This window comes from Myotis brandtii, unplaced genomic scaffold (assembly GCF_000412655.1).
Source record: "Myotis brandtii unplaced genomic scaffold, ASM41265v1 scaffold1270, whole genome shotgun sequence".
In the NCBI taxonomy this organism is placed as follows: domain Eukaryota; kingdom Metazoa; phylum Chordata; class Mammalia; order Chiroptera; family Vespertilionidae; genus Myotis; species Myotis brandtii.
In genome coordinates, this window is record NW_005354465.1 from 663,101 (window position 1) to 676,255 (window position 13,155).

The following is a 13,155-nucleotide window of genomic DNA, read 5'->3' on the forward strand; positions in this document are numbered from 1 at the left end:
GAGGGACCCTGCCATTTGTGAAAACATGGATGGACCTTGAGGGCATTGTGCTAAGTTAAATAAGTCAGACAGAGAAAGACAAATACTAACTAAAGCAAGGATGGGGTGGGAAGAATCAAAGGTACAAATTGGAATGTAATGTACAACATGGTGACTATAATGAACAATATTGTGTTGTACACTTCAAACTTGATATGAGACTAGATCTTTCTCTAACAATGTGTGGTAATGTTAATTATATACATACTAGAAGCCCCTGACTGCTGGCTTAGGCCCGCGGGGAGCAGGCCTAAGTCAGCAGTCAGACATCCTTAGCACTGCTGCGGAGGCAGGAGAGGCTCCTGCCACTGCCACTGCTTGCCAGGCATGAGCCCAGCGCAGAGCTTCTGGCTGAGCAACGCTCCCCCTGTGGGAGTGCACTGACCACCAGGGGGCAGCTCCTGCATTGAGCATCTGCCCCTGGTGATCAGTGTGCATCATAGCAACCGGTCTTTCTGCCGTTCGGTCGATTTGCATATTAGCCTTTTATTATATAGGATATCTAATCATTATGTTACACATCTTAAACTAATACAATTCTATCTCAATAAAACTGGAAAAACATTACCTAGGAATAAGTCTACAGAAGACTGGAGGTTTACTCTCTGCCATGACTGAACTGAGTAGAACTAATGGTGGGTAGTAGAACTTCTGGAAGATATGTGTGATCTCTATACTGAAAACTATAAAGCACAGAGAAGAAAAATTAAACAGACCCAAATAAGTAGAAAGATGTAACATCTGTAGACTAAAAAGTCTCAATATTGCCCAGCCGGTATGGTTCAGTGGCTGAGCATCAACCCATGCACCAGGAGGTCACTAGTTTAATTCCCAATCAGGGCACATGCCTGGGTTGCAGGCTTGATCCCAAGTAGGGGGCCTGCAGGAGGTAGCCGATTGATGTTTTTCTCTCTCTCTTTCTCTTTTCTCTTTCTCTCTCTGAAATCAATAAAAACATAAATATATTTTAAAAGTCTCAATATTACCAAGATGTCCACTGTTCCCCTTTATCTACAGCTTGAATACAATTCAATAAAAATCCCAGCAGGGCCCAGCCGATGTGGCTCAGTGCTTAAGTTGACCTATGAACTAAGACATCACAGTTCAGTTCCCAGTCAGGGTATAGGCCAGGTTAGAGTTGGTAGCTCCATCCCCAGTAGGGGACAAACTGGAGGTCGCCAATCAATGATTCTCTCTCATCACTGATGTATCTATCTCTCTCTTCTCTCCCTCTCTTTCCCTTCCATTCTGAAATCAATAAAAATATATTTAAAAAAGAAAAATCCCAACAGGTTTTTGCCCTGGTCAGTGTGGCTGAATTGGATGGAGTATCATCTGTACACCAAAAAGTAAAAGTGGTGGGTTCGATTCCCGGTCAGGGAACATACCAAGGTTGAGAATTTGATCACCAGTCAGGGTATGTGAGAGAGGCAATGGAATCAATGTTTCTCTCTCACATTGGTATTTCTCTCTCTATCTCTCTTTCCCTCCCTCTAAAATCAATAAAAACATATCCTCATGTGAGGAATAATAAAAAAAAAAATCTCCCAGTAGGTTTTCTGTGGAAATTTATAAGCTGATACTAAAATTTATGTGGAAACTGCATAGGACATAGGACAGCCACAAAAGAGAGGAGGGGAAGGGAAGGAAGGGGAGGAGAGGGGAGGGGAGGACTACTATATTTCAAGACTTATCATTGGCTATAGTTATTAAAACTGTTGTTCATACAAGTCTAGAAAAACAGAGAAATGGAACAGAAGAGTGCCCAGGAATAGACACATATAGACCACCTAATTTACAACAAAGACAACACTAAAATTCAATGGAAGAAAAGATAGTCTCTTCAATAAATGATACTGGAGCAGTTACTAGATAGCCACATTGAAAAATTAATCTTGACCCATGTCACATATTTACAGATGATGCATAAACCTAAGTGCAACTCTGAAACTATAATTTCTAGATGAGTTATGCCTTACTTATATCACAATTAGATCACCATGCTGTGATGTGGTTTATATTCATGCTGCCCTAGAGACTTTTGTAATTATTTGTTACAAACTTAGGACTGCCCTTATTCACTTTCTTTTATGTAAGTAATTTGTAAAAGTTTCTGAAAAACTTGCTTTTGCTTATTTAATTGTGAATAAAAGCTAAATTCATAATAAGAAGAAAACGTAAAAGAATATCCTCATGTTGGAAGTCCTAGCAGAGACGAAGAAATAAAAGGCATCCAAATTGCAAAGAAATAAGTACCATTATCTGTTTGCAGACATGATAAAAATCCCAGCAGGGCCCAGCCGATGTGGCTCAGTGCTTAAGTTGACCTATGAACTAAGACATCACAGTTCAGTTCCCAGTCAGGGTATAGGCCAGGTTAGAGTTAGTAGCTCCATCCCCAGTAGGCCTATACCCTGACTGGGAACTGAACTGTGATGTCTTAGTTCATAGGTCAACTTAAGCACTGAGCCACATCGGCTGGGCCCTGCTGGGATTTTTATCATGTCTGCAAACAGATAATTGTACTTATTTCTTTGCAATTTGGATGCCTGAAGACTCCACATAAAACAAAAACTGTTAGAATAAACAAATTCGGCAATACTACAGGACACAAAACATCCGAAAATCAGTTGCCAAAACCAGGTTGCATTTCTATACAATAAGAATTAATCCATAAAGGAAATCAAGAAAACAATTTCGCATACAAGGCATTAGAAAGCATCAGTATAGCAGAGAATGACTTGAGAATAAAATACTGAACCAAGGAGGTAAAAAACTTGTACACTGAAAACTGAAAAATGTTGAAAGACATTAAAGACAACACAAATAAATGAAGAGACATCCCATGGCTCATGGGTTAGAAAACATAGTATTTTTAAGATGTCAATATTACCCAAAGTGATCTATAGGTTCAATGAAATCCCTATCAAAACCAAATTATAATTTTTTCAGAACTAGAAAAATCCATCCTAAAATTCATACAAAATTTCAAGGGACTCCAAATATCCAAAACAATCTTGATTGGAGTTCTCATACTTCCTTATGTCAAAACTTACTACATAAATCTACAGTAATCAAGACAATGTGATACAGCACAAAGACAGATACACACATTAATGGAAAAGAAGAAAGCCCAGAAGTAAACTCTCATATGTATGATCAAATGATTTTTAACAAGGGTGTCAAGACTATTCAATGGGAAAGGAACAGTCTTTTCAACAAATGATGATGGAAAAACTAGATATCTACATGGAAAAGAATGAATTTGGACCCTTACCTTATACCATATATAAATATTATCTCAAAATGAATCAAAGACCTAAACATAAGATCTAAAATTATAAAATTCATAGATGAAACCAGGAGGAAAGCTTCATGCATGGAGTTTGGCAATTATTTCTAGGATATGATATCAAAAACACATCAACAACAATAAAAAACTGCACTACATCAAAATTAAAAACATTTTTGCATCAAATGATACTATCAACTGATTGAAAAGGCAACCCACAGACTGGGAGAAAATATTTGTAAATCATATATCTGATAAGAGGTTAATATCCAGAATATACACTGAACTAAAAATCAACAACAACAAAAAACAATTAAAAACTAGACGACTTAAATAGACATTTGTCCAAAGAAAATACATTTATAAATGGCCAATAAGCATGTGAAAAGATGCTCAACATCAACAGTCATTAGGGAAATGTAAATCAAAACCACAATGAGATATCTACTTTTTTGTACCAATTAGTATGGCTATTATCAAAACAAACAAAATAAATGTTGGCTAAGAATCTTTCAAGGCTGGTAGGAATGTAAAATGGGTGCAGCTGCTATGGAAAACATGTGGTAGATTCTCAAAAAAATTAAAACTAGAATTACCATTTTATGCAACAAAACAGATGTTGCACACCTATGTGCACAGACACTTATTTATAATAGCCAAATGGTGAAAGCAACCCAAGTATCCATCATTCTGCTTTAAAAAGGAAGAAAATTACAAACATGGATGACCCATGAAGATATCCTAAGTGAAATAAACCCATCACAAAAGGACAAATACTGTATGATTCTACTTATATGAGTTACCTAGAATAGTCAAATTCCCAGACAAAAAGTAGAATGCTGGTGGCCAGGGCCTGGGGAGATGTGGGAATGGTGAGTTGTTTAACGCTTCAGGATTTCAGTTTGACAGATGGAGGTATTACACAATGTGAATGTACCTAATGCGACTGAACTGTACACTTACATATATTTTACCACATACACATACCAAAATATCTTCATGACACAGGAGTAGATAAAAGTTACTTCAGTTGGACACAAAAGGTACTAACCACACACACAAAAAACTGATAAATCTTACTTCTTGAAAAATAAGAATTTCTGGTTCATCAAAAGACATCATCATTAAGACAGGAATCAGGCAAGCCATAGAGTGGGAGAACATATTCACAATACATATATCCAACAAATGATTTGTATCCACAGTATATAAAGAACTCCTTCAAATTAATAAGCAAAAGACAAAATTATAAAAATGAGCAGCCCCTTATTCTCCATCACTGCTCAGCAAAATCATATATGCTCACTGTTTAATCATCACTTGTACTTTTTCATTTCATTTTTCCAGCTTCCTGCATTATTATAGTGTCACTGGATTTTAAGAGCTTGTTTATAACTAAAGATGTTAACCATTTCTCATGCATTGCAAATGAAATACCATGTTTTTTGTTACTATTTTACTCTGGTGTTTTACTTTTTGGTTGTATCAAACTTGTGCATTAAATATAATCATATTCTGTTTTAAAAAAAAAATGAGCAGCCCTAACCGGTTTGCCTCAGTGGATAGAGTGTTGGTCTGCAGACCAAAGGGTCCCAAGTTCAATTCTGGTCACGTGCACGTACCTTGGTTGCAGGCTCTTCCCTGGCCCTGGGCCCTGGTCCAGGCTCATGCAGGAGGCAACCAATCAATGTGTTTCTCTCATATTAATGTCTCTCTCTCTCTCCCTCTCTCTTCTACTCTCCCTAAAAATGAATGGAAAAATATCCTCAGGTGATTATTTATTAATAAATAAATAAGAATGGGCAAAAAGACTTGAATGGGCACTTCATAAAAAAGGATATCCAAATACCAAGAAATAAATTTAAAACTAAATATAGGTATTCAGCCCGGCTGGCATGGCTCAGTGGTTGGGCACTGACCTATGAACAGGAGGTCATGGTTCAATTCCTAGTAGAAACACATGCCTGGGTTGCGTAGTGGGCTAGACCCCCAATAGGGGGCGTGCAGGAGGCAGCCAATCAGTGATTCTCTTCATTGATGTTTCTATCTCTCTCTCCTCCCTTTCTCTCTGAAATCAATTATATATAATTTTTTTTTTAATGAGTATGCGGCCCAACCAGTGTGGCTCAGTGGATTGAGTGTCATACCATGTACCAAGAGGTTGCTGGTTCAATTCCTGGTCAGGGCATATGCCTGGATTTTGGACTCAATCCCCAGTAGGGGGCCTACAGGAGGCAGCAAATTGATGTTTCTATCTCTGTGTCCCTCTCCCTTCCTCTCTCTCTAATATCAATAAAAGCTTATTTTTAAAAAATGATTATGCACAACCAATCCTAAAAGTTCAGTAGATAAAAATATTATAGCCTTTCTAAATTTTTGCATGAAAAACTTTAATTACATCACATACTTTCTCTAGACATGACATCAAAAGTTAAAAGCCCTAAAGAAAATTATAATTTAGCTAAGTAAAGAGAAATATATGCCAACCATCAAGTTTAGCAAAGGAAAAAAAAAAGGAATTTAGGAGCAATCTGACCATATACTATCTTGTGCACTCCTGACTAATTAAACACCAAGAAAAGACACACATTCTTAAGCAGGAGGCTGATATAAGCCAGGTATTTGGTAAGAAGCATGACAATTGAAAGGCATTAAATTAACTTATCAGATATGAAGGAAAAAAAGAAATCTAGATTTTGATAGTGGCAATGGCAAAGAGAAAAAGGAACAAATCTCTAATTCTTGGCTCTGTTGATCATATCAAATAACATGCAATCAAATTTTATTACCAAAGACAAAAGCAGATCAATAATTGATATCTCCAGTAACAATCATCTGGAGAATAGTAGACTGAAAAGATGTAAAGCCCCTTTCTTCACTAATCCATATTTTACTTTGTCAAATGATAACAAAGCTTAACATAAATATTTGCCCTTTTTTTTTTCCAAAATCAAGCATTTCTTAAGTACAGAAAATAGATGTTCATTAAAACTACAGAGGACTTAGTAAGATCTTGTTGTCTTGCATTATCCAATTATTGGAGAATAGCTTGTTAAAACATAACTGAATCAACTCATATACTTTTTTACCACAACACCACCAGAAAGAAAAAAAGCATGTGTCAGACATGCCAAATGAGTCAAAAATGGAAATTTGATGTTATACAACCATAGAACTGTGAAAATTTTTATTTTAAACACACATGAATTTAAAAATGAACAAGTGTGACATACAGAGGACTCATTTAGAAAAGGTATTTGACAGCAATGTGGTTTGTTTGTTTTTTTAGAGAGGGAGGAAGGGAGGGAGAGAGAGAGAGAGAAATCGATTTGTTGTTCCATTTATTTGTATGGGACGGCATTCTAACTTACTGAACTACCTGGCCAGGACCAGCAATGGTATGACTTAGCAGAAGAGTGGTAGGGTATAGTGCTATGGAGTATTATGCCATGTCACCATCACAAGATGTTGCATCCTTGCTGTCTCAAAAGGCTACTTGCTGTTTACAACCTAATTAATGATAGAAAATGATAGGGGGAAGCCAGTAGGCATCAGAAGGAAAGGGCAAGGTAATAAAATACAAATTTATACTAAAGGCTAAGCTGTCAGGAGCAAAAGAGGCTCACATACAATGTTTGGCCTGTTAGTAAAGTGCTATTCCCAATCAAGAGAATTTTCTTTGGCAAAATGAGAAAAATGTGCATTCCTGAAATGCAATGATCCTATGTAAGAAAAGGGTAATATGCAAATTGACCCTAACGGCAGAACAACCAGAACGACCGCTGGACCAGTCACTATGAGGCGCACTGACCACCTCTTGGTCCCTTCCCCTGGCCATCAGGCACCAATCACCCGATGGCGAAACCTGGGGGAGGGGGGTGGCGGCAGGGGGGCAGGGCGGCTGGCTGGCAGCTGGGGAAGATGGCCCTGATTGCAGGCCAGGCCTAGGGACCATACCTATGCACGAATTTCGTGCACCAGGCCTCTAGTATTAACATAAAATAGCTTGGACACCCACAAAAATTATATGCTAATCATTAAACCTACATTTAAATAACCAAATTTTATTTTATTGAATCCAAAACCATCTGGAAAATAAAGCAAACTTAAATAAGGTCTCAAGTGTTCTGTCGCACAAAAATATTATGTGAAATTTTACCTTTGTCTATTTAAAAATCCTAGTTCTAATAAGTCGTTCAAAATAAAATCATAGCCCTGGCCAGTTTCCTCAGTGGTTAGAGCATTGGCCTGCACACCAAAGGGTTGCGGGTTCAATTCCCAGTCAAGGGCATGTACCTGGGATGCATGTTCAATCCCTGGCCCCAGTCAGTAGCACATGCGGGAAGCAACCAATGGATGTCTTTGTCTCTGTCTCTCCCTCCCTCCCTCCCTTCCACTCTCTCTAAAAGTCAAGGGGAAAAATATCCTGGGATGGGGAAAAAAAATCAATGGAAAAATAAATAAATTAAATAAATAAGTAAAGATGTAAAAAGAAAAACTGTATCTAAGAATCCATCATCGTCAGGATTTTATGAGACTGTTTTAATAATTTACATAAAAAACTTCTGTGGACACAAAATATGACCTTCCATGTTAAAACAAAGATATTCTCAAGGGTCTAAAACTATCAGACAGGTCATCAGGGATTCTAAAGTAAACTTGGGCAATGAGTCTAAACAAATTTAAATATAAACTATCCTTCCTAGTTCAGCTTAGTTTTCATGAATATCCAAGCAAGTCAGCTTAGGCCAGATATTAATCTACCAATAGATAAAATACACAAAGAAATGACAATAGCAATTACTAACACAGATGAGACAATAAATACTTTCAAAATAAGAATTTATAACAGCTGAATGGTTTTCCAAGTATTTGCATTACTGCTCCCAAATATAGGACCATAATTTATAGTGCATTTTTAAAAAGATACTAAAATGAACTCTCTGTTAACTGAAATGTAAAGAAAATAATTATATGGCATAGTCCTAAAGTGAAATGCAATAGTTTAGCAATGATTATAATTACAAATGTAACTTGTATAACGTATTATAGATCATCAATTCCCAAAGATCTAAGCTTAACAAAATATAATTATTGCCTTCACCTGTTCTCCTTTCATATTTTCTTTAATCTCTGATTAGAATGTGATGGTAAGAAGACATTTTAGAGGAGAGTAAGGAGCACTATCCTGTGATAACGGCAAGACATCTTTCTAAACCTAATTTAGTCTTCCTAAAATGGTTCTGAAGATACTTTAGGACAGGACATCATTCAGTAATGTGCTACAGGTAGATTTGTGAAAGTAAACTTGTATTTTATCTGCAAGAATGGATATATTAGCCCTGGCCGGTGTGGTTCAGTGATTGTAGCGTTGGGCCAGGCATCATAGTGTCGGGGGTTCGATTCCCAGTCAAGGGCACGTTCCTGGGTTGCAGGCTCAATCTCTGGCCCAGGTTGCTTGTGTGGGAGGCAAGCAATTGATGTCTCTCTCTCACATATATCTCTCTCTCTCCTCCCTCCCTCCCTTCCACTCTTTAAAAATCAATGGCGCCAAACCGGTTTGGCTCAGTGGATAGAGCATCGGCCTGCGGACTCAGGGGTCCCAGGTTCGATTCCGGTCAAGGGCATGTACCTTGGTTGCGGGCACATCCCCACTGGGGGGCGTGCAGGAGGCAGCTAATCGATCTCTCTCATCGATGTTTCTGGCTCTCTATCCCTCTCCCTTCTTCTCTGTAAAAAATCAATAAAATATATTTTTAAAAAATCAATGGGGGTGAAAATATCCTCGGGTGAGATTTAACAACAACAAAAAAGAATGGATAGGTTAGCTTTTCCTATATGTAATTGTTTTGAGTTTGAAAAAAATTCTAAATGAGTAGAATCAGCACCTAACAAAGTCACCACCTTATCTATAATAATAAAAATGTAATACTATGCTAATTAGACCGGACATCCTTCAGGAGGAAGCCAGGGCTGCGAGGCCTACTCTTGCACGAATTTCGTGCATTGGGCCTCTAGTAGTAGTAGAATAGAATATGAGCCAAGACTTCCTAACTTATATGTAAGAAATCAAGTAAAATATTCCTTGAGGGCTTTAGCCCTTATTAAGGAATAATTCTGAACAACAAAAAATTCTCAAGACATTGATTACTAATATAAGTAAAACAGTTCATGTGCCTTCAACAATTGCTCAATTTGTATACACATGAAAAATATATACAAGGTTATCTCATCAGTCTAATCAGCTAGCTGACTTGTTTCATACAACTCTCTCACTATCACACACACAAAAAGCTATACCTTGTAGGTTAAATAATACCTAAATATGACTTTCAAGTATAGTTTATCACAGGAAGTAACACTTTCTAACCTGAAATTATTTAAAAGTCAATATTAATTTTGGTTTAAAAACAGAAGAAGGAACCTAAGTATTCATCTTTATTCTCTTCTGAAACCCTAACAAAATGAATGCAAGAGGGATAAAACATACATATAAACTTATAAGGACAAAGAAAATGGGAGAGGATAGTAGACCAAATATCAAGAGAATTTTGTAATACGAAAGAGATTAATTTAGCAAACCTGAGAAGGCTAAAACCTAACTGTGATGGGAGAAGGGTTGAAGTAAGCTCAGGTGTATAGGGAAACGCGCAAAGGCTTAAGATCTCAACAGTTGGTACTTCTGAAAGTCAAGATGTGAGATGGGGCTGAAAATAAGAGGATGAAAAATGTATAAAGTTAAAAACAGTGAAACACCCAGCTCTCTAGCCCTTCAATCGGGTGACTACCCCCTAATTGCTGAAGAAAGTTTTTTGTTTTCTAAGACAGGAAGCCTGCTTTTCTCTTCCAGGCCTCATCTTTGCTTCTGTCAGGGCAGGGGTGAAGGAAAAGTTTAACAGATTCCCGGTCAGGGCACATGCTCAGGTTGCAGGCTCAATCCCCAGTGGGGAGCATGCAGGAGGCAGCCGATCAGTGATTCTTTCTCATCATTGATGTTTCCATCTCTCTCTTTCTTTCCCCTCCTCTCTGAAATCAATAAAAATATATTTTTTAAAAACAGAATATGCTGCTTAGTAGGAAAAAATAGAAAAAAAATATGAAAAATACCTAAATTACATGACGTAAAATACATGTGCACAGAATAATACAAATGTTGTAGGAACAGGTACATGTAAAAAGGTACACATTAAAATGGTTGCCTATGGCAGGAGGAGAGAAATAAAAAGTGCAGTATGAGGATAAAAAGAAGGTAGGAGCACAAGAAGTAGTTTACACAGACCAATTACAACAATGGGCTATAAACTGAGAATTATGATTAACTTTCTGCACCTTAGATCCAAAAAGAAAATATTTGTTAGTAAATAATCTGCAGAAATTTGATAATAATTCAGGAATTTTGACAATACATAATAGAATTAAAATTAAGACATTAAAGACAAATTTGCTTTGGAAGAGAGAATCCCTTTACATATGCAAAGTAAGTCCTGACAGTAGAACTTAAATAGCACCTGAAAAATTTTGTGCAGTATTGGAAAACAGTTCCTACATAAATCACCCACTTAATACTGTTTCCCTTATTCCTGAGACAGCAGAGTTTTCCATCTTAACTGTCTTTTTTTCTGTTAAAAACTAATATTAATTTTCACTAAGATTTTATTAATATTTCATAATATGAAAAATATCAGAAAGTACAGATTTTTTAAAAGAGAAAGTCACAAATAGTAAATATACCTACTCACCCTTCACCCCTACCCTGACAGAAGCAAAAATGAGGCCTGGAAGAGAAAAGCAGGCTACCTGTCTTAGAAAGCAAGGAGGTAGAGAATGTGTCTTCTCATTTCTGGCCCAATCTCCCAGAACTGTGTCAAAGAACCTAGCTCAAATTAATCATGCCTAAAATTGCTGCCAATCCCTGGAAGTCCTAGATAGCCAAATTTGTCCCCATTTATATTTATACTGAAGTGGACAAATGCCACCAGGTGGCACCAAACCTCAGCCAGGACTAGGTCAGATTTGGATCAGCAGCCTCCAGGCCAGCTTGAAATAACACTAGGCTCATATTCTGTATGATTAGATTTTTTTAACTCCACCTACCTCATTATGGTGGAGTTTTACTTGCCAACAACCAGATAATCATTCTGAACATTCTGGACTATGATCTTCCAGACTTAGATCACATTTTAATACTTTAATGTATTGTTATATCCTATATAATAAAAGCCTAATATGCAAATCAACCGAACAGCAGAACGACCGGTGGAATAACTGGTTGCTATGACACACACTGACTGCCAGGGGGCAGGCGCTCAACGCAGGAGCTGCCCCAGCCCGCAGGCCCCAGGCCAGCCAAGGCGTGTGCCAGTGAGGGTGGGGCCAGCCAGTGACCTGGCCAGCACTGCCCCCAATTGCCTCCCATAGAGTAGCGGTGGGGGGAGGGGGGTGGGGATGAGAGGCCAGCAAGCAGGTGGCGACAGGCCGGCCAAGGTGGGTGCCAGCGAGGGCCCCTGATCGCCCTGCTGATCACCCCACAGATCGGCCCTGATTGCCGGCCAGGCCTAGGGACCTACCCGTGCACAAATTTTGTGCACTGGGCCTCTAGTATTGAAATAAAATTAAACAATACCATTTGTGGTAATGTAAAATGTATACACTGTATAGATTACCCATTGAATAAGAGAGGAAACTATGAATCCATATAGAGATAAAGAAATAAATTGAGCTCTAGCCAGTTTGGCTTAGTGGATAGAGCGTCAGCCTGCAGACTGAAGGGTCCTGGGTTTGATTCTGCTCAAGGGCACATGCCCAGGTTGCAGGCTCGATCCCTAGTAGGGGGCGTGCAGGAGGCAGCTGATCAATGATTCTCTCATCATTGATGTTTATATCTCTCTCTCCCTCTCCCTTCCTCTCTGAAATCAATAAAAATATATATTTTTTAAAAATTAAAAAAAAAACACAAAAAGTTGAATAGGAATTAAATGTTTATGTAGTTTCAAAATAGTTCCAACAAAATACTTATTGGAAAGGGGAAGAGCAACTTTATAAAACCCCCTGGCAGACATCTCCTAACAGACATCATTAGTAATGAGACAAATCAAAATTATGTGCCACCTGAGATAAACATGAGAAAATGTTACTAACTTAAATTGAGGGACATTCTGCAAAATAAGTCTCCAGTAACCATCAAACTATCAAGGCCATGAAAGTCTAGAAAAGACAAAGGAATGATTACATGCAGTCTGAAAGAGATTACAGAGACAGGACAACTAAAAGCAACAGGTGAGTCTGAACTAGATCCTTTTGCTACAAAAAACAATACTAACATTATTGGCAAAATAGAATGTATTTGAGGATTAGATGGTATGATGTCTCAATGTTAATTTCCTGATTGTTGATAGTTATAGTATGATTATGTAGAAAGTTGTTGTTTGTAAGAAATAAATTAAAATATTCAGAGAAATGGTGGGACATCAGAGACTGGCAACTTACTCTCATCAAATGGTTCAGGAAGAAGGAAGGAAGTTCTTTGAGCTTTTCTCTAAGTTTGTAATTGTTCAAAATTTTTTTTCAATAATTTTTTGCTTTTTAATCCTCACCCAAGGATATGTTTTCCATTGATTTTTTAAAGAGTGGAAAGGAGGGATGGGGAGAAGGAGAGAGAGAAACATCAATGTGAGAGACACATCAATTGGTTGCCTCTTGCACACGTCCCACCTGGACCAGGGATCGAACCTCCAACCCAGGTACATGCCTTTGACCGGGAATCAAACCCGTGACCCTTCCGTGCCTTCCGTGCATGGGCCAACACTCTAACCACTGACAACACA

At 37.9% G+C, this 13,155-nt stretch overlaps 1 protein-coding gene across 5 annotated transcripts in view; it reads right to left on the reverse strand.

Moving 5' to 3' along the window:
- The window catches only part of UBE2R2 (ubiquitin-conjugating enzyme E2R 2), a 76,290-nt gene that overhangs the window by 37,059 nt on the left and 26,076 nt on the right, over nt 1-13,155 (reverse strand). The window contains exon 1 of one of the 5 annotated variants that reach the window (XM_014534244.1): nt 4,412-4,532. The exons of the other annotated variants lie outside the window; for them this stretch is intronic. Within the exon in view, the coding sequence (XP_014389730.1) occupies nt 4,412-4,440 (29 nt within the window). The 5' untranslated portion in view covers nt 4,441-4,532. Of the gene's footprint in view, nt 1-4,411; nt 4,533-13,155 lie in introns of those variants that run through there. 5 annotated transcript variants of the gene reach the window in all.